Here is a 21,489-nt window from a genome sequence, read left to right as displayed (position 1 = left end):
ACAAATCGATTTATTATAAATTACTGATGCCTTATGATTACATGGCTATTGGAAGTAGTCAGCAACTGGATTGTCTACTTTTATTTGGCTGACTTTTTTTTCCATTATGCAGTGTCTAATCTGCAAGTAGTCTGGCTAACGCGACTTCAAAGCTCTGCGAGCATTTGGTCTGGCAAAGATATTAAGCCCAACCGTTTCCCAAAGTGCGTGGTTGACCCGCCTCCCTGAAATGCCTCAGTTTGCTACTGGTCGAAGCCAGAAAAGGCTGTGACCTTCACATCACTCTTTCCTCTGACGTATGCGACGCGACGGGGCTAACTGGTAGATTAAACTCTTACCGAAGCCAGTCGGGAGCAAGGCGAAAACGTCCTTCCTTTCAATAAATACCTCCAGGGCTGCTCTTTGCTCCGTTTTCAATGAGAACTTGCTCCATGTTCGTAATGTTTCTAGTGAATGAAGCGCTTCCGGTATAGATTCTGTAAACAATCTGTGGCTTCCGGTCGCAGCTCTACTACGTCAGTGCCTTGAACACGCCTCTACCCAGGGCCGTTGGAGATGCTCAAAGTTGATTGGCTCCCGATTTTTCGGGAGCTTGGAAGAGCTGTAGATAGCTTGCCTTGCCAGACTAAGCTCGCAACAGGCCCTCGTGTTGCGTCACACTTAGGATGGGCGGGCCCAGGCTAATCTGCAAGTACTTCCAGAAGTCACCTTTCTCTCAAAGATCGTACTCCTGAACTAGATCAGCAAAGGATTGTAAAGACGCCGTCTTTATAGAGGTCATTAATTTTATGAAGTCCTTTCTCTACCCAGCTTTTCCAAAACACTGTTTGTTTCCCTATTCTAATTTCTGGGTTATGCCTAAAGCCTCGGTCACAACCGGCCGTACGTGCTCCCACGGCCGGTCTACGTGCAAAAAACGCAAGAAACGCACGGAGGGCGCGTGCAAGGTTGTCAGGTTGCAAGACAAACTTACGGCCAACGTGCGTCTTTCTCCACGAACAAAAAAAAACGCAGCGATTTGGGAAACACCAAAAATCGCACGGCCAAAAAATCGTACTTCCGGTTGTGACCTAGGCTATAGTGAGGCATATTGCTGCTTGTAATGTGAGAGTTTGTGTAGCTTATGAATTTTTGCCCAGACCTCCCTAGAGTGCTTAATAATTGGGGTTTTATTTCTCTCTATACCAGTCACTTGTTGGGATAATACTTGTATAGGATGCAAGAGTCTCTTCTATGGTGGCCCGTCTTAAGCCAGACACTATTCCGCTCCAATGTTTAGCTATCTTAGCCATTTCAAAAGACAAGCTATACAATCTAATATTAGGTAAACCCAGCCCACCTTTATCCTTAGGTGCGAACAGTTTGCTCAGTTTAAATCTAGGTTTCCTCCCTGCCCAAAGAAATTCCTTGATGAGATTATCATACTGTTTAAAAATATGATCTGGTATACTGAGCGGAAGCATCATGGATATATAATTAATTTGTGGGGCAATCCCCATTTTAATAACATTTACTTTGCCACACAAGGTCAGGTTTAACTTCTCCCATTTCCCTATATTTGTCTTGAGTTTTGAAGCAGTGGATCATAGTTCAATGCAGTCATTTCACTAAAGTTCTGGGCTCAACTTGATACCCAGGTAGACCATGCCCTTTGGGATCCATTTAAAGTTATACTGTCTCATTACTTGTGGATGACAGTGTTTGGATATTGGCATTGCTTCAGATTTGGTCCAATTAATTTTGTAACCTGAAAGCTGAGAATATTCACTGATCGTATCCATTAAAGCAGGTAGGGAGTTTTGTGGGTCACTAGTCAGAAAAAGTATGTCGTCAGCATAAAGCATTAGCTTATGTTCACTACCCCCTTCTTTCACTCCTTTGATGGAGGAGTTTGCTCTTATAGCTACCGCCAGAGGTTCCAAGACAATTGTAAATAGAAGTGGTGATAGAGGACACCCCTGTCGTGTTCCTCTGGAGAGGTTAAAGAATGATGAGATCAGACCATTTGTCATAATTGCTGCCTTAGGATTACTGTACAGTATCTTAATCCATTTCACGAAACCAGTTCCAAACCCAAATCTTGACAGGGCCGAGTGAAGAAAACCCCACTCGACCCTGTCAAAGGCCTTCTCAGCGTCCAATGAGACTGCAGCCACCGATGCAGTGTTGGAGGAGTGTAACCATATCAAACGTATAAGCCTTCGTAGATTATAAGTCGAAATTCTACCCTGTAAGAAACCAACCAGGTCTGGGTGTATAATGTCTGGTAAAACTGTTTCTAGCCTTAGGGCTAATGCCTTGGCCAGTATTTTGCTATCTACATTAATTAGGCTAATTGGCCTGAAATTGGCAGGATCTGTATGGTCTCTGCCTTTTTTAGGAATCAACGATAAGAGCGCTTCATTCAGAGATGGTGGAAGCCTCTTCATACACCTTAGTCAAAACTGGAGTAATTATGTCTATATACTCTTTGTAATATTCAACACGAAACCCGCCGGTTCCAGGTGATTTCCCTGTTTTCATAGCTCGGATAGCTTTTATCACCTCCTCTTGGGACACTGATTTGTCAAGAATATCTACCGTCAGGCTTGGAAGAGTTATGTTTGAGAAAAAGTTCTGCAATGATAGTTTGTTTGGCATACCTTCTGATCTATACAGCTTCTCATAAAAACTTTTGAAGACCTCATTAATTCCCTTGGAAGATGTTACTAGTGACCCCCCTCTTCTTATCACTGGGAATACATGAGCAGTGCTTTGCTCCTTAAGCTGTCTAGCCAGAAGCCTGCCTGTTTTCTCTCCTCTCCTGCTTCGTTTTCAATCTAAATAGAGCATATTCAGCCTTTTTGTTAAATATTTCATATGTTTTGAATTTACATTTGCAAATATTATGAAACAGACTATCTGTATAATGCTTGGCCAGTTCTCTCTCCATTATGATTAATTCTGCTTCCAGTTTTTTAAGTGTTAATGTGCTCTTTTTTCTTTTTGGAAGTTTGCGCAATTATTTTACCTCTAATGTAAGCTTTTGATGCCTCCCAGACCATTGCCACACTGTCTGTACTACCCATGTTGATCTCAAAGAACGATGACAGATCTTCAGCCAGTTCATTATGAAATACCTCACCTTGCAGCATGGAAGTATTCATCCTCCATCTACCTCGCCTGATTCTGTCTGGGTGTATATTTTTATAATGAGTTCAACAGGTGCATGATCTGACAGTGAAATAGCATTAATGTTGCTGTCGATGACGGCATTGATTAGATTCTGAGAGATCAAAATAATATCTATACGTGAAAAGGACCCGTGGCAATGAGAGTAAAAAGAATATTCTCATTTATTTGGATTAACCAAACGCCATATGTCAATCAAACCATTGTCTCTCATCAACATGTGAATGGCTGCTCTATCCTTAGGTATTACGGTTCGGGAAAATCTGCTTTTATCTAATGTATTATCCAAAGCCTGGTTAAAATCTCCTGCCAAAACCACTTTACCTTGTGCATTCCCTGATATGCTATTAACCTCATGGAAAAAAGATGGCTCGTCTTTATTGGAGGCATAAATATTAGAGTGTTAATTCCATGCCGTTTATGATGGTATCAAGACAAATAATTCTACCATTCGCATCCCAAAATTCCCTTACCAATGAGAAATTTAACATTTTGTGTACCAAAATAAGAACTCCATTTTTCTTGCTGGAAAAAGAACTATAAAAAACTTGCCCCACCCAATCTCGTTTAAATTGTTTAGCCTCATCATCCTTTAGGTGTGTTTCTTGAATAAATGCTATGTCTGTTCGTTGAAGTTTAAGGGTGTTTTCACACCTGGTCCCCTTTAAAGGAACCAGACTCAGTCCTCTTTTAAGTGGACCAAAAAGTGGACCAACAGAAAAAGAACTCAGTTCTTTTTGTGTTCACACTGTGAATTTATTACAAAGAGGACTGGGTTCTCTTTCTGGTCCAGTTAAGCTTTGATGGGGCCTCAGTCCTCTTTCTGTTCACACCAGGTCCTCTAGAGCCCTCAGACCCCCAGTGCACGGAATTCTGGGTAATTTTCTCTTGAATCAAAATGTCTGCTGCCATGCTTGCCCTGCTGTATTCTTTGATCAAAATAGTGCGGATTAAGGAAAATAAATGTTTATATATATATATATATATATATATATATATATATATATATATATATATATATTAGTGCTGTCAAGCGATTAAAATATTTAATCGCGATTAATGTCGCGACTGTCATAGTTAACTCGCGATTAATCGCAATTAAAGTGAATGGGCTTGCTTTGTACCAATGTTTTTCTTATTGCAAAGCATAACACGTCTTGACACAGCCACTGCAAACTGAAACCTAAGCTGAGCACCGTGGCTCTTCGTCCCGAGGCTAACAAGAGAACCATGAGTGAAGTAATCTACTGCTTGAGTTAGTCTATCAGAGAGACAGGTTACACAGTGACGGTAGGCTTGACATGCTTGATTATAATATAAAGTACACTATTATATTAACTTTAAGTTGTTCGTTGATAAATATTGCATTGAATCTGATCTTTACTGTTTCAGCTCACTTAACACATTTTGTACTTTTACACTTTCTGCCTGTTGATGCGTCGCGCTGTCCAATCAGAGGAGGCCAAATTTGCATATTACAGGAAGGATTTCTGGGATAGCATTGAGTTTACAGTTCAGAGGGATCTAGCTTCTTTAGACGCTGTCTTCTTAAAACTGAATAAATATTTAAAAAGAGCCAAATGAGCCAGTCTTTTGAACGGCTCTTTTCAAAGAACGGATCACAAAGATGCGGATCCCATCAAAGAGCCATAAATCCTATCTCTACTAGCGCGCCCTGCCCGCGCTGGTTCTTTGAGGGAGGAGGGCAGAGGACTCTGGCTGTGCGGGGCGTGGCATTACAGTCTAGCTGCTATCGGTTTTCTAAGCAAAGTCTCTGTTCCAAGTTCCTGGCAGTTTCAAAAGCTTATGAAAAACCTACATCACGTCACAGAGCGTTAATCTCGCGATAAAAAAATTATCGCCGTTAAAATTGAGTCAAGTTAATGCGTTAATAACGCGACATTTTTGACAGCACTAATATATATATATATTTATTTATTTATAATATAGTTATATTATTGTGGCCGACTCATCAGTCAGTAAGTTCAGAGAACTGTAAAGCGGCTGTGGTAAGTTCCAAAAGGAAGTTGATTTTCCCTGCTACAGTCACGTGACCAACTACGGCAAACGAAGAAGGTTAAACTACAGTGAAAAAGGCGAAGTGAACCCGGTGCGCTTTTTGTTCACAATGCGCAGATTAGGCGAACCATACCGTTGATTTTTAGCGACCTGTACTGAGACCACCTCCTGAGGTGGTCTCAGTTCGGTTCGCTTTAAAGGGGTCTGGGTACGGTTGGAGTGTTCACATACGTGCAAAAAATGCTGAGTCATCGATCTGAGTTCGGTTAGATGGCTGAAAGGGACCAAGTGTGAAAACACCCTAAGATATGAGAGCACCTTCTTCCTTTTCACTGGGTTTCCGCATCCATTTATGTTCCAGGACACTACCTTAACATGAGAATTATTTGCCATTCAGGCCTTATGGAAAACAAATTAAAATATTGAGCATATAAAGGCAATTCCATTTTGTCTGACCTTCTTGAGACATTACCAAAGCTTTTGTACCGCTGAATAATTTCAAAATCAAAATGTCCAGAACTGGCAAGTGAACAAACATGACCAAACCGGTCAACAAAAACCCTCCCTTATCAGTAGAAGAAAACATATTCACACACAAGAGACTCCTACTAACTGGAGACTCTTCCTTTTTTAAATCAGTCCAAATACCAAAAAAGAAAAGAAAAAGAAAATCTGACTTGGTCTGTGGAACGTCCAACTCTCCTAGATTCAGATGGCTACACAAAAACCGTCCAGCCACACCATACCTTTCTCAAACTCTCCATTAGTGGTAAATGTCATTGTACATTGGTGACAACTAATGTCATCTCTTCCATCGCCCTCCGCCTCCGTCATTCGTTGCTCAATGAACTTGACAGCCTCCGACGCGTCTTGAAACTTTCTGTTCCTCCCATCCTATGTGAACCGTAGTGTCGCAGGAAACGCGAGGGTGAACTTCACTTTCTTGGCGTGCAGTAGTTGTTTGGCCGTTGTAAAGGCCTTTCTGCTTTCAGCCAGAACCTTTGTCATATCTGGAAAAAGCGAGAGGTTGCATCCGCTCCACATTGCTCCCCTTTTCTCCCTTGCTGCTTTAAGCACCTTTTCTCTCGCAGACGAACGTAAGAATCGAATCATTATTAGTCTCTGTGGTTGGTTTTCCTCCAGACGATATCCGGGAGAACGATGTGCCCTTTCAATCTCAAATTCACTGTCAATGTCCATGCCTAAACCCTCAGACAAGATCCTTTCAATGCATGCCTTTAAGTTGTTTCCCTCAGCGCCCTCCTTCAGACCTAGCAGCCTGACATTGTTACGGCGGCTTCTGTTTTCCAAATCTTCTACACGACTCCACAGTGTGTCTATACGCCTACGGTGTACCTCACGGTCGTTGACCAGTTGTTGGGTAGTGTCCTCCACTTCGGATATTCGGGTTTCGGCCTCAGTCAGCTGTTCTTGCATGGCTTTCGTCTTTTTTCCCAAATAGAATTACTTCTGTTTTATCTGTGTTCAGCTGAAGAAAATTTTGTGACATCCAGTTGTTGATTTGGTCGATACACTGGTAGAGACATTCAAGGGGGGCATAATCATTAGGTGATACAGCAAAATAAATTTGGGTGGGGCGTCGTGGCTCAGGTGGATAAGGCGCTATACCATATATCCGGGGACCCAGGTTCGATTCCGACCTGAGGTCATTTCCCGATCCCTCCCCGTCTCTCTCTCCCACTCATTTCCTATCCTGTCTCTACACTGTCCTATCCAATAAAGGTGAAAAAAGCCCAAAAAATATCTTAAAAAAATAAAATAAATTTGGGTGTCATCTGCATAGCAGTGATACAAAATTGAGTTGTTCTTGATAATTTGTCCAAGTGGGAGCATATAAAGTTTGAATAGTAATGGTCCAAGGCTCGACCCCTGGGGGACACCACAGGTCAAGGACATTGATGTTGAGGTACAATTTCCCATGGTAACAAAGAAGCTTCTATCTTTTAAGTATGATTTTAACCAATTGATAACTTTACCAGTCAACCCAACCCAGTGTTCAAGTCGATATAGCAGTATGTTGTGATCAGCAGTATCAAAAGCTGCACTGAGGTCCAGTAACACCAGGACCGATGTTTTGCCTGCATCAGTATTAAGACGTATGTCATTTATAACTTTAATCAGCGCTGTTTCAGTGCTATGATTGGCCCAAAATCCTGACTGAAAGTTATCAAAACAGCTGTTTGATATCAAGAAGGCAGTTAATTGATTGAAGACAAATAATAGCAAATAATCGTAAATGAGGAGATATAGATGGATAAATTACATTATTTCGGTGACGCTTCTGGACAACTTCTAGTGTGCGGCCATTTTACTCGGCAATCCCACGTGACTCTGAATTTTAATTACTTAAGATTTAGCATTGATTCAGTCAGATAGTCATGATCCTATAATGTTATATTGACACAAACAGAACAAACGTATGCAATAAATTTCTCTTTTTTTGAGATTTATTGTCACAGTTTACACAGGGATAAAATGCATAAAAGGTACTTGAAATGCTTAAACATGCACTACAGTATATGCAGGATTTAGAGAGCTGTTAGCATAAATGGAATATAGCATTCATAAGTATGTTTTCGTTCATGTATAAACACCTGTAACTAGGCACATCATGATAAATATTTATCATGTGCTCGACAAATTTGACGATTCGAATCGATGAAGTAAAAAAAAACGAATCCCGATTATTATCAGGCTGCGTAATCTTAGTTTTTCCAAAATGTAATTGTGTTGAAACAGCAGAAAGCACAGCACCCTATATAACAGCAGGAATGCATGCACGTGACTTCATCATAGATGGAAGTAACACAGCTCTAATGCTGCGAAAACACAAAAAACAGATCTAAAATGGGAAAGGGCTGTTGTGTGATTGAGTGTGCAAATAGATCTCATCTCATTATCTCTAGCCGCTTTATCCTGTTCTACAGGGTCACAGGCAAGCTGGAGCCTATCCCAGCTGACTACAGGCGAAAGGCGGGGTACACCCTGGACAAGTCGCCAGGTCATCACAGGGCTGACACATAGACACAGACAACCATTCACACTCACATTCACACCTACGGTCAATTTAGAGTCACCAGTTAACCTAACCTGCATGTCTTTGGACTGTGGGGGAAACCGGAGGAAACCCACGCGGACACGGGGAGAACATGCAAACTCCACACAGAAAGGCCCTCGCCGGCCACGGGGCTCGAACCCAGACCTTCTTGCTGTGAGGTGACAGCGCTAACCACTACACCACCGTGCTACCCTGTGCAAATAGATTTAAGAGGAAACTCAGCGCTCTCTCTTAATAGACTGCTGTAAAACTAAAGAAAAGAGAAGAAAAATGGAGGTGGTACAAATGTTTTATTTTGAAAACTGTTTTCCAAACGAAGTATTGCACAAAAACGAGTTGAAATGACGATTACTGCCTACTTTTTTCAAACTTTCCTGATTGCTATCAAAACAAACAAAACTTCCGGCTTGATTAAATCAGCATTCGAAAGAGGGCGCACACGTCTTTTGACAACGTTGGTAGATGTTGGTCGCTTTGATTTCCGCTGTACGTTTTACTTCCGTCCTACGATGTCTCGCACAGGTCTCAACGAATCTCGTTTATGGCCATTGCTTTGACATATGGACTGATATATTACAGAGCATATTTCAAACACCCATAACCTGCGATAGCAGTGACAGAATAGCTATCAAAAATGCGTTCCTATATTTAATAAAATGAGAGAAAAAAAATTGCCTTCAGTTCTCCTTTAAACCATTCAGTGAGCTCTGGACGAGACCAGCGCTATAAGGATAGAAGAGTTTCATCCCAGGATAACATTGATCAGAGTAATCCGAATAACTTTGTATTGATTTGCAGTGACTTTTCGGTCTAAGGGGATGAGTGAACCCTTTAACTTGTCCCCCCTTTGTAGATTCACTGTGTAGGGTATAACTTTGCACGTTATATTCCAAGCAAAACTTCATGTAACCACAGAAAAGGTGTGCAGCAAGCATCTACGTATTTAGTTAGAAATTTTCAACAATGGAAAATGAACTGCTGTAAACGGACACATTTATTTAGAGCCTGTTTTTTTTTTTTTTTCTTGCCACATCTGGACATATGGGTTATTTATCCACCTGGTTTCAAACATCAGCTTTTTGCTGTTTCTTTTAAATATGTAAAAGTAACCTGTTGTTGTTTTGTTTATGGTCGTGCAGCGAGTTTCACCCTGCCGGAGCAGGGCAGTCTCCTGGAGGACGTCCTGTTTGTCGAGCTGTGCAGCGAAGAAGCCCAGAAACTCCTCGCAAGCTATAAAGACGAAGCCACGCGTCTCCTACCTGCACCTACACGCAAGAGACTCAAAAAACGTCCCCATAAACGTCCCATTGAAGCACCTGGTGAGGAAAACGGCGGAGTGCGGGACCAGATGATAATCATAAAGAAGGCAGAACCTAGAATCGTTGTCGTCGTTAAATGATTGACACAGATGGTCGATAATTATGATAACATCTGCTTTCCTATAATTAGAGCCTTATACTTACAACATTGTGTTGAATTCTGCTTTTCCATCTGCCAGAACTGAGCCAAAGCTGCAGTCAGTATGCACAGCAGTCACAGTGGGGATGCTTTAAACAAAATGTGAGTTTATTCTCGTCATTATTTTGTATTAAACTTGTGTCTTGTGGCGTTTACCTTGTAAATGCAATATAACTGTGTTTTCTCGTCTTCAGGGATGGAACTTTCCTGCTTTTTCTCAGTCTTACGGTTATAACAGCGATCCACAGCAGTACAGAGATTACTATCAGCCCTGCACCGAACAGGTGAATAAGTGCATGAGTTACCATTCGCACTGTTTACACCTCTTCAGAGTCGCATGGAGGTCTATTGCTAATTGGAAAGAGTTTAGCACGCTGTCTGCTCCGTTCAGTCCATTCTGCTTAAAGGGGAACTGAAATTATTTTTAAACTCGCTTTGTTTCTTAATTAATGTGTTATTCAATTATGTTTTCGGTTTTATTAACCTTATATTGTGACTCGTATTGGCATATTATATCACACTTATTGGCCTTTTCGGTTTTTAGCCATGTTGAATGTAGTTCGCTTGGTCCACGGCAGGCGTCGCTTATCCGCGCGATCTTCACGAGACTTGTGCGAAACTTCAAACGTGACGTGTCAGCGCCGCCACCATTTTGAAAACTGTTTACACAGCGGCCAGATCGCCATATCGTTCCAATTTAGATTCATCTCATCTCATTATCTCTAGCCGCTTTATCCTGTTCTACAGGGTCGCAGGCAAGCTGGAGCCTATCCCAGCTGACTACGGGCGAAAGGCAGGGTACACCCTGGACAAGTCGCCAGGTCATCACAGGGCTGACACATAGACACAGACAACCATTCACACTCACATTCACACCTACGCTCAATTTAGAGTCACCAGTTAACCTAACCTGCATGTCTTTGGACTGTGCGGGAAACCGGAGCACCCGGAGGAAACCCACGCGGACACGGGGAGAACGTGCAAACTCCGCACAGAAAGGCCCTCGCCGGCCACGGGGCTCAAACCCGGACCTTCTTGCTGTGAGGCGACAGCGCTAACCACTACACCACCGTGCCGCCCCCAATTTAGATTAATTTCAAGATTTGCCAGCTTCATCAGTGATGGAGTGTCAGTCCTGCGCGCACACCTGAGCTCAATTAAGGAACTCTGTGTTTGCCTGTTTAAGGACTGTGCTGATGCATTTGCATCACGAAGTATTACGATACGCATGTACGCATTACCGAGCCTTTCTGCCCGTTGTCTCTCGTTCTTGTCCTCGCTTAGCCTTTGATATACTGTTTGCACCTTGACCGACCCTTTTGCCTGTATTCTCGTTTGCATGTGTACATATACTCCTGCACATGCATCCGCCTCCCTTGCGTACGTGACATGGAGATTATTCCATACGACTTCGAACCAACGTGGAGTAGAGAAGAGTTGGAAAGACGACAGGATAAGGACGAGTCCATCGCGCTGGTATTTACGACATTACTGTCGCACAATTAAAACGTGCCAGATCAGACAGCTGGTGGGTTTTCAAAATAATAAATACATGCATGTATTTTTGTGATAAATACGTATTATACTGAGCGCATTTACCACATAATCCTCACTAAGGTTTCGGACAGCGCTACAAAACAGCGTCCCCACTATATAGTGAGTTGGGAGCGATTTCGGACACAGGGAAAACTTCCAGCTTGATTACGTTAGCATTCGAAAGAGGGCACGTGCGTCTTTTGACAACGTTGGTTGACGTCGGTCACTTTGATTTCCGCTGTACATTTTATCTCCGTTCTACGATGTCTCGCCCAGGTCTCAACGAATCTCGTTTACGGCCATCGCTTTGACACATGGACTGATCTATTACATATACTACCGTTCAAAAGTTTGGGGTCACTTTGAAATGTCCTTATTTTTGAAAGAAAAGCACTGTTCTTTTCAATGAAGATCACTTTAAACTAATCCGAAATCCACTCTATACATTGCTAATGTGGTAAATGACTATTCTAGCTGCAAATGTCTGGTTTTTGGTGCAATATCTCCATAGGTGTATAGAGGCCCATTTCCAGCAACTCTCACTCCAGTGTTAATGGTACAATGTGTTTGCTCATTGCCTCAGAAGGCTAATGGATGATTAGAAAACCCTTGTACAATCATGTTAGCACAGCTGAAAACAGTTGAGCTCTTTAGAGAAGCTATAAAACTGACCTTCCTTTGAGCAGATTGAGTTTCTGGAGCATCACATTTGTGGGGTCGATTAAATGCTCAAAATGGCCAGAAAAATGTCTCGACTATATTTTCTATTCATTTTACAACTTATGGTGGGAAATAAAAGTGTGGCTTTTCATGGAAAATACAAAAATTGTCTGGGTGACCCCAAACTTTTGAGCGGTAGTGTAGCAGTGGCAAAATAGCTATCAAAAATGCATTCCAATATTTAATAAAATGAGAAATAGTATTGATGATGATAAATTTGCCTTCAGCTCTCCTTTAAAGGTTCTGACTGCAAAGTTGAATTCTGGGCAAAATGTTCTATTTTTATTGCTGTTGGAGTTTTGAGAGGTTTCGCTGCTGTACACACCGTGCATCTTGCGTCACTGTTTTGCCGAGACGAAAAGCGTCCCACGTTTTACGATTCCAGAGATTGCTAAAACAAAAATGAGCAACAATATCACATGACCACCATGGGGTGTATTTGACCTACTTTTAAGCAAAACAAGTCAGCGTGGGCAAACATCGCGGACTCCGCTCTCCTGCCAGTTAAAAGTCAGCGGAAAAGAAAAGGAAAGCCTGCCGAGTGAGTGCAACTGCAAGATGGAACAAGATTAGATGACGGGTTATTTTTCTGAACAGATAACTAAATCATTCTATCGAGCGCTTAGCTATCGTAGCCTTAGAATGCATGGGCTCGACTTCACAGTAGCAAGCATGGAGTTATAGGGACCTTTCATGTGACCTCATCGTAACTAACTGGATTTGTTTTTCCCGGTCAAGCTTTGTATTTGATAATGACTAGCACGAGTGTACGCGAGTGACTGTAAGCCAAATTCAGTACATCTACAGAAAAATTTGTAGAAATTCCATCTAAAAGGATAATGCAGGGTGTCCGCGGAGTCTAAAAAAGTCTAAAATTACACATTTTCAATTTTAGGCCTAAAAAAGTCTAAAATACAGAGATATTTTGCACTGTTGGTCTAAAATCTCATCTCATCTCATTATCTGTAGCCGCTTTATCCTTCTACAGGGTCGCAGGCAAGCTGGAGCCTATCCCAGCTGACTATGGGCGAAAGGCGGGGTACACCCTGGACAAGTCGCCAGGTCATCGCAGGGCTGACACAGACACAGCCAACCATTCACACTCACATTCACACCTACGGTCAATTTAGAGTCACCAGTTAACCTAACCTGCATGTCTTTGGACTGTGGGGGAAACTGGAGCACCCAGAGGAAACCCACGCGGACACGGGGAGAACATGCAAACTCCACACAGAAAGGCCCTCGCCGGACCCGGGGCTCGAACCCAGGACCTTCTTGCTGTGAGGCGACAGCGCTAACCACTACACCACCGTGCCGCCCTGGTCTAAAATCTCATTTGGGTAATTTAAGACCTAGGTTACGTGCAAAATTATTCTGCCCGGAAGTTCCTTTCAGCACCTAGATGCTAACCAATCCCGGGTGACATCTAGGTGCTGAAAGAAACTTCCGGGAAGATTTTCTAGTTTCGGTTGTGTTGCCAGATTGGGCGGTTTTAAGTGCATTTTAGCGGGTTTTGAACATATTTTGGGCTGGAAAATGTCAGCAGTATCTGGCAACACTGCCGGCGGGAAGATTTCCTAGTTCCGGTTTACAGCGCTGACTCAGTTCGTGCAATTGCTGGTGTTGCGTAGGCTACCGTGTAAGCTCTGTCAATTTCAGCGACACATTAAAAATGGAAGCGGACGAATTGGTTCCTAAAAGAACTAGTAAGGGGTCAGTCATCTGGCATTTTTTTGGATATCGCGAGGAGGACGTGGAACAGCAAATGCCAGTTTGTGAAGTGTGCAAAAAAACCTGTCATCACGAAAGGCAGCAGCACTACAAATATGTTTCATCACCTGAAACTCACCCGGTACAGTATGAAGAGTCTCTTAAATTCTGAACTACTTGCCCACAAGCTAACCCCCCCCCAAGCTAAACAAATGACCATAGTGGCCTCGTTCTCCAAAGCCATCCCATATGAGAAAACGAGTCAGAGATGGAGAGCTATAACGGATGCAATCACTAACTTCATTGCCGAAGACATGATCCCAGTTAGTGTAGTGGAAAAACCAGGCTTCCAAAAATTACTAAACACACTCGATCCCAAACATGAGTTGCCTGGTCGCAGACATTTTACAGAGAAGGCAATACCGGCATTATACACATCTGAGAGGCAGAGCCAGAAAACATTCAGTTCAAAAATGTGCAAAGAGAAAAATTGTTTTGCAGATCTCTCTCTCTTCTCTCCCTCAATCTCTCTCTCTCTATTGTGAATGTTCCAGTGGTTCTCAGTAGTCAGGTTAATAGCTTGGAGATCTATTTTTTAAAATAATTTAATGAATTAGTGCTTTTCTTATTTAGGCTAAATGTCTTTCTCAGTGTTGAGCTTGCGCTTTATTGGTTTGAGCTCTGAGCAGCTCTGTATTGTGTTGCCCCTTTGTTGCAATTTTCAAGATTTGTTTTTGCAGTTTGTGCCACATCTTTGTTGAATAAAAATAGTCTTATTTCAATTCAATTGTGATTAATCACCAACATGAAAATTTAAAATGTGTTGTTGAAAACCACCTGTAAAGTTAACCAAGAATGTTATTTAATCTGCAGGGATTGTAGTGAAAACAGTAAAGAGTAAAAGTTAGATTTCATGGGGTCCTTTAGAGGAGATTTCAATATATCGAGATATATATCGTATATCGTGAAATGGAGAAAATGTATCGGGATATTCATTTTTTCCCATATCGCACAGCCCTATTGTCACGGTTTGTAGCAAAATGGGCAAATGCAAGTTTAACGACTGCTGGCTTGAACGCAATGATTTCGTAGACTGGTTAAAACGTGTACCAAACAATCCGTTTGAGGCGTACTGCACATTGTGCAAAAGAACACTCAAACTCAGCACCCTGGGTGTAAAGGCTCCGGAATCGCACGCGAAAGCGGAGAAGCACTAGGCTGCCCATAAAAGTCTGCAACAATCGCATGCCATCACTCAATTTTGTTCACTGTTGGCAGGTCCAAGCACATCTCGAGACGGTGTATCAGCTAACTCCGTGCAAACTGTAACGCTACAACACGCAAACCGTACGGAATCGAATGCCTCATCCTCAAGTGATTTGCAGGATGTCTTTGGCTCCACTGCAACTTAGTTCCTCATTAATGCAAGAGCGCACCCTAGGGATGGAATGAGTTCATTGGTGAATGATGATAAATTTTGTTATTTCGAAAGTAATTCAGGCTCTCCCAATTTTCTTTATTTTTATTGTGCGGCATAAGTCTTAAATTTAACCTGCTATGGTCTTAAAAAGGTCTTAAAAAGTCTTAAATTGAACTTGTTCAAGCCTGCAGACACCCTGATAATGCCAGTGACCTGTTGTGCTTTGGGATGGAATAACAGATGTGGAGATAAACCTGGTTTAACTTTTCACTGCTTCCCGGTGAACTGCAGTTAGACTGGATGCCAGCAAAACATCCCCGTGCGCGGAGAACATTTTATATCAGTTTAGTGTGAAAGCTCTGTGCAACATTAAATGTATATCTGGATACGGCCTTTGGACATGATGCTTGGTGAGACTAGCAGCGTATTTGTTCTGTACTGATAATCTAGATTCAACTAAACACCATAAAATGTTAGATCTAGGCCCTGGCTTGTTTATTACTATTACAAGTCCACGTCTGAGTTTACCTTTGTCATAATAAAGTATTTATCTTTATCAGGAATTTCCATTCCGGCACGAAACCTGCCTCGAAATATTGGTAGGCATTTGTACTTTTGTCTGCCTTTTGCATCTCTGGTGGATTTAGAATTCCCAAATACTAAATAGTTCAGGATGTCGTAGTGTCCCGAATCCAGTAGCTGGTTTCCCAAATACTTTAAGTGGAATAAATACATTTGTGGGTAAATTAAGAAGAAACAGTCTTTATTTTGTCACATGTACACTCAAGCACAGCAAAATTCCTCCTCTGCATTTAACCCATTTGAAGCAGTGAACATGCACGGCGCAACACAGACAGAGAGAGCACAAGTACGCAGTGGGCAGAATAAATACTGTACATACATTTGTGGGTAAATTTTATGGATCTGCGATGCCTGCATGTTTCAGCTTTTGGATGTAACACAATATGTTGGTATAATAATTTTTTAATCGGCACGATGTTTTCCGCATGTCGCCATCTTGGTATATAGATGAAAGTCTTCCGGATTTACCCAGAAATCCGGATATTTGACAAAACTCTTAAATCTCTGGTTTTCCAAATGGAGAAATTTATTTTTCGCGTTCCTAGACACGGCGTAATACTTCGCATCGTCCTTGCATGGGCGCAGTCCTTAAATAGCCCAAACACAGTTCATTGATTAAAGACAGGTGTTCTTTGTTAACGGCGTGCGTGCTGGAGCTCGTTAGGCGCATGCGCAAGGCATGCCTTCAGGTGCATGAGCTAAGGCGTGCAGGACTGACACCGTTCTGCGCAAGCGCAACACAATCGCACAAGAAAGCATGTTCAAGCTGCCAGTGTAACTGCAGTCTTTTTAGTTGCGAATTACGAGTATTTCCTCGTGTTGTTAATTCGCCATGTCAAAACAAGCAAAACTTTCCTCCTTTCGACATGAAGAGAGGTAAGCAATTTCTTATATATTTTTTTCCATCAAAGTTGCATTTTGTGGCTTCGAAGCGAAGTTTTAGTGCCGTTTCTAGAACACAACATCAAGAAAACGTGGAAGAAACAGCAATAATGGAAGAGCCGGTTTCTAAGCTGCTTAAAACTAGCAATGGGAATTTATTTTTTGTTACATAATGCACTCAGGCTGCTGGTCAGTGTGTGACACCCCCACCCTTGAAAACTCCTAGCTACGCCCCTGATTTACATGAGAAATGTGGTATTCATTGGTGTGTTTAAATTTACAGACAATACGAACTAATGCAAACAATTGGCTTCAACTCGCATAAATGTGAATTGGAAATGTTTAGTTCACTTTAGCTTCTGCAAACGCACAACTCGACTAAAAGATTGATAAACGAGGCTCAACGTCCCCAACACTGAAACCTGAAAGCTTTAGAAACTCTAACAGACCTTTACTTTTTAACAGGACTGTTTTGGGATTTTGCTGAGTTGACCTTCAACTGTCTGTCTGATTTTTTTCAAAGTAATGAAGTGTGTAGCAGGAAAATCACCGCGTTTTCTAAACGCACTCCTGAAAATTACTCATTAACTCAGGGAATTACATTAGATTTTTTTGACATGTTAATCATTAATGTACATGAAAGAAAAAGGCTTAAAAGTTATAACTTGTTTTAGTGAAAATAAGTACTAGAATGCAGGGTTTTGCGTGTTATGTTATTAAAATTTTTTCGGGGGACGTTACCCCCCCCAGGTGGTGTTTACATTAGACCGTATCCGTATCGTTTCGCCGCGGATGCACTGTCCGTGCACATTAAAACGCAGGGAAACGACTCCACAGGCGGAACAGTTTGAATCCGCCAGGGCCCACGTATTCAACCCAGTACGTATCTGATCCGGTGCTGTGTAAACATTGAGGAACGAGGATACGCAGTGCTGAGCTCTAGCTGACGTCGTCATTGGACAACGTCACTGTGACATCCACCTTCCTGATTCGCTGGCGTTGGTCATGCCACGTTGGTCATGTGACGTGACTGCTGAAAAACCTTCTCCTCTTTAGTCCCAATGACACGGCATCCCTGATTTCCGTAAAGAACTTCAAATTTTGATTCTTATGCTCTCTCACACTCTCTCGCTCGCTTGCTCTCTCTCTCTCTCTCTCTCTCACTCGCTCACTCAATCTCTCACACACTTTGTGCTTGCAAGTGGTGAGTGACTTGCGCATGCCCGATATGCACTGGGATCATGTGACGTGCCGTCTAATTAGTCATGTGATTAGCGTATCCGTGTATTGGCGTTGCTGTGTGCACGGGGAACGGTTTTGTTGCGGGCACAGAAATTTTGTGCGTGTACGCGAATCGTTTTAAAAACGTTAATCTGATGATCCGCTGATTTGAAATAATGTAAACAGGGCCTTAGTTTGACTTTCAAAAGTTCAGGATTTTTTTCTTTGCTCCACTTTCATCTCTATAGGTATGACGCAGTTCAATAGTTATGCTAATTACTTAAAGCTCTTCGCATTCAAAAAACAAAAACGCATTTAACTATTTCCGTAGGGCTATACTGTTTACTTCAACAAGTAGGAAAACAGTCCCAAAATGGAGAAAAGCGACCCTCAGCATGTTAAAATGATCACATCTTGTCCACATATTGTTCTTGCAAGACAGGAAAATACCATGCACAATGTAAAAAAAAAATAAATTTTGAAAAATTATCCGCCTTTGCAGTCGGCACCTTTGAACACGACATCAGTATTGTAAGAAAGTACTCCTTTTTGCTAACTATTTATTTAATTTCCACACACTTGCCACGTGATAAGAAAATTCAACTCCCATACTTGATTGACGTTAACTGCCTGATCGATGTTTAGCCCAGTAAACGTTCGACCTTGTATAAAGCTATACAAAGCTGAACATTAAGAGCCTGAATTATACAGTGATCAAAAATAACATTTTGTAGATGTGCGCGCTATCTGGGTCAGTTAGCTAACGAAAAAGGTAGTTGTCCCTGTATTTAAAGGTGTATTTGTGGTATTTAAGGTATGTTAGCCTAGTAAAGAGTGAAGACGCACTGGGTAGCGTCTCACTTTTTGTGTAATTCAGGCCAAGTTTACATTAGACCGTATCTGTCTCGTTTTCTTCGCGGATGCACTGTCCGTTTACATTAAAACGCCGGGAAACGGGAATCCGCCAGGGTCCACGTATTCAATCCAGATCGTGTCTGGTCCGGTGCTGTGTAAACATTGAGAATACGCGGATACGCTGTGCTGAGCTCTAGCTGGCGTCGTCATTGGACAACGTCACTGTGACATCCACCTTCCTGATTCGCTGGCGTTGGTCATGTGACGCGACTGCTGAAAAACGGCGCGGACTTCCGCCTTGTATCACCTTTCATTAAAGAGTATAAAAGTATGAAAATACTGCAAATACTGATGCAAATACTGCCCATTGTGTAGTTATGATTGTCTTTAGGCTTGCCATCCTTCCACTTGCAAGTGGTAAGTGATATGCACTGAGATCTCACACACAGCGGCTCAGTCCCGAATCACTGCTCGTGCGCTTCACTCGCGTGCTCTGTGAGCTGCGCAGGGCCGGAGTGCGCACCCTCCAGAGGGCACTCGCTGTTCAGGGCGGAGTGATTTGGAGCGCAGGATGCCTGCGGAGCCGAGCGTATCCGTGTATTGGCGTTGCTGTGTGCACGCGAATCGTTTTAAAAACGTTAATCTGATGATCCGCTGATACGGTCTAATGTAAACCCCACCTCAGAAAGAAAGAAATGAAACAGATTCATGTTTTAACACACTTTTTTTTTTCTTTCTCTTGCAGTGGAACCTGGGAAGCCAAAATCAGAGCTATTATGGCAACCAGAGCTATTATTTTGGCAGCCAAGTTTTTTGGTAAATCATAACAGCAACTGAATTAAATCATAGAGGTTTTTTTTCTCATTCAGATGGCATTGGACTTTATTTTGAACAACTGTTTTAGACTTTTTACTCCTCCGAGAAGTAAAGAAGCATTCTGGGTCTAATGCTGTCGTTCTGAACAGTCCAGCAAAAGTGGGGGGAAAACAATCATGATGATAATTTGTTTTATATGTATTTTGTACCAAAAAAAAATAAAGTCCCAACTTCTGTATCAGATTGTATTGCAGTGTTCTGAAATGCATTTCCTTTTGAATCAAAATGCTGAACTTGTTTTGTATTGTTGAAACACTGAACACATAAAATGATCCTGAATATGTAAATACATTTGTGCATATTTGGCTCGTTTGAACAAAATACGATCAGGTCATTAGTTTTCTTTTGTTTCAGACGTGTAAAAGTTTTTTCCTTTACCTGACATGTTTCGACGGTGTAATTTCCGTCTTCATCAGAGGGTCACACGGATGTTGGTGTGTGACGTGTCTTTGTAATCAGCTGATGTTACGGAGGTGTGGCCTCCCTGTCAATATTGACAGGTCGGTCACGCCTCCCGCTGTCAGTGTTGCTCCCTCAGGACGGCGCTCCAGGTGTGGGAGAGCATGCATGCCCCCTCATCCCTGTTTATTGTTCTTGGGCTACGCTTTCTGATTTCTATTGACTCCTTAATCCAACGGTGGTATCTGTTGTTCTCTTGTATGATTTGAGCATTGTCCCAATCCATTATATGATCTTCCCTTCTGCAGTGGTCTGTTATTGCTGATTTGAGGTTCTCTTGCATGGCTTTATCTTTTTTTGCTCGTTTGTCTCTGTTCTGTTTCTTTTTCACATTCCTTTTTATGTTCCTTTTTTCATGTACTAAAACTCCTTCCTGTCTCCCCAGTGTAGGTTTTATTACATGACAGGCATGGTATTCATATATGACATTGCATTTATTGTGTTGGTCGATTTTGTCCTTAGGGAGAACTAGTACACTTGTGTTCAAAATAATAGCAGTCCAACACGACTAACCAGATCAATCACTGTTTTTGGTGGAAATTATATTACTACATGGCAAATAATTTACCAGTAGGTGTAGTAGAGTCATAGAAAACCAACAGACCCAACATTCATGATATGCATGCTCCTGAGTCTGTGTAATCGAATAGTTAAGTGAAAGGGACGTGTTCAAAATAATAGCAGTGTGGAGTTTAATTACTGAGATCATTCATTCTGTGAAAAAACAGATGTCAGTCAGGTGGCCCTAATTTAAGGATGAAGCCAGCACATGTCGTACATCCATGGAAATAACTATTATAAGGATTTTGAGCTTTACTCATGTTTTTGAACACAACTGTAGCTGTCGTATGGGGCTTTTCCACTACCAGCGCGGCTGAGTGGGGCTGTTGGAGTTGCATTTCGACTACAACCGCGCTGAACCGTGCTGGCTGGAAGTGGGTGGACACATTGGGTGGAGTTAGCGAAAGTGGGTGGACGTCACGTGATGTCGTTAGGCGGCGCAAACAGTGACATCAGTGACCTTTTAAGCGGTAGTCTCACGACCCAGATAGTAAACAAACATGGAGGCGTTAGTGTTGCTGGTCTTGGTGCTAGTTTTCTGATCATCATCATCATCTTTGTCGTAATTCTTCTTCTTCCGGGTTTACGGTGTTTACAGATCCCAGCGTGCTCGCGGGGCGTGTGTGGGCGTGTGAGGACACTCCTCCTCACCAATCAGTGCACAGGGGAGTGTCTGCTCACGCCCCCAGCCTCACTCGGCTCGGTTGGGCTCACTTCAGCCCTACTCCAAAACCGTGCGAGTTCTGGGTGCTGAGTAGGGCTGAAGTGAGCTCAGTCGTGCTGCTCTGAGGTAGTCGAAACGCGAGCCGTGTTGGGCTGAAGTGAGCTGAAAAAGGGTAGTGGAAAAGGCCCAATAGTTTGATGTGTGGTTTCACGGGTGTTTGTATGTTGTTTTTTCATGGCTCTTTGGATTCGTTCTGTAACTCCTCTGACATATGGT

At 42.3% G+C, this 21,489-nt stretch overlaps 1 protein-coding gene across 2 annotated transcripts in view; it reads left to right on the top strand.

The window, feature by feature from the left end:
- si:ch211-107m4.1 (heterogeneous nuclear ribonucleoprotein U-like protein 2) overlaps positions 1 to 19,710 on the top strand; it is a 53,946-nt gene extending 34,236 nt beyond the window's left edge. For both annotated transcript variants that reach the window (XM_060915208.1, XM_060915207.1), the window contains 4 exons: positions 9,409 to 9,588; positions 9,768 to 9,829; positions 9,922 to 10,011; positions 19,399 to 19,710. In XM_060915208.1, the coding sequence (XP_060771191.1) occupies positions 9,409 to 9,588; positions 9,768 to 9,829; positions 9,922 to 10,011; positions 19,399 to 19,473 (407 nt within the window). In that variant the 3' untranslated portion in view covers positions 19,474 to 19,710. The remainder of the gene's footprint in view (positions 1 to 9,408; positions 9,589 to 9,767; positions 9,830 to 9,921; positions 10,012 to 19,398) is intronic.
- Positions 19,711 to 21,489: the final 1,779 nt, after the last annotated feature.

The sequence above is a fragment of the Neoarius graeffei genome, chromosome 2, assembly GCF_027579695.1.
Source record: "Neoarius graeffei isolate fNeoGra1 chromosome 2, fNeoGra1.pri, whole genome shotgun sequence".
Lineage (NCBI taxonomy): Eukaryota > Metazoa > Chordata > Actinopteri > Siluriformes > Ariidae > Neoarius > Neoarius graeffei.
The sequence above is the reverse complement of the archived record's forward strand: the minus strand, read 5'-3'. Positions and strand labels throughout refer to the sequence as shown.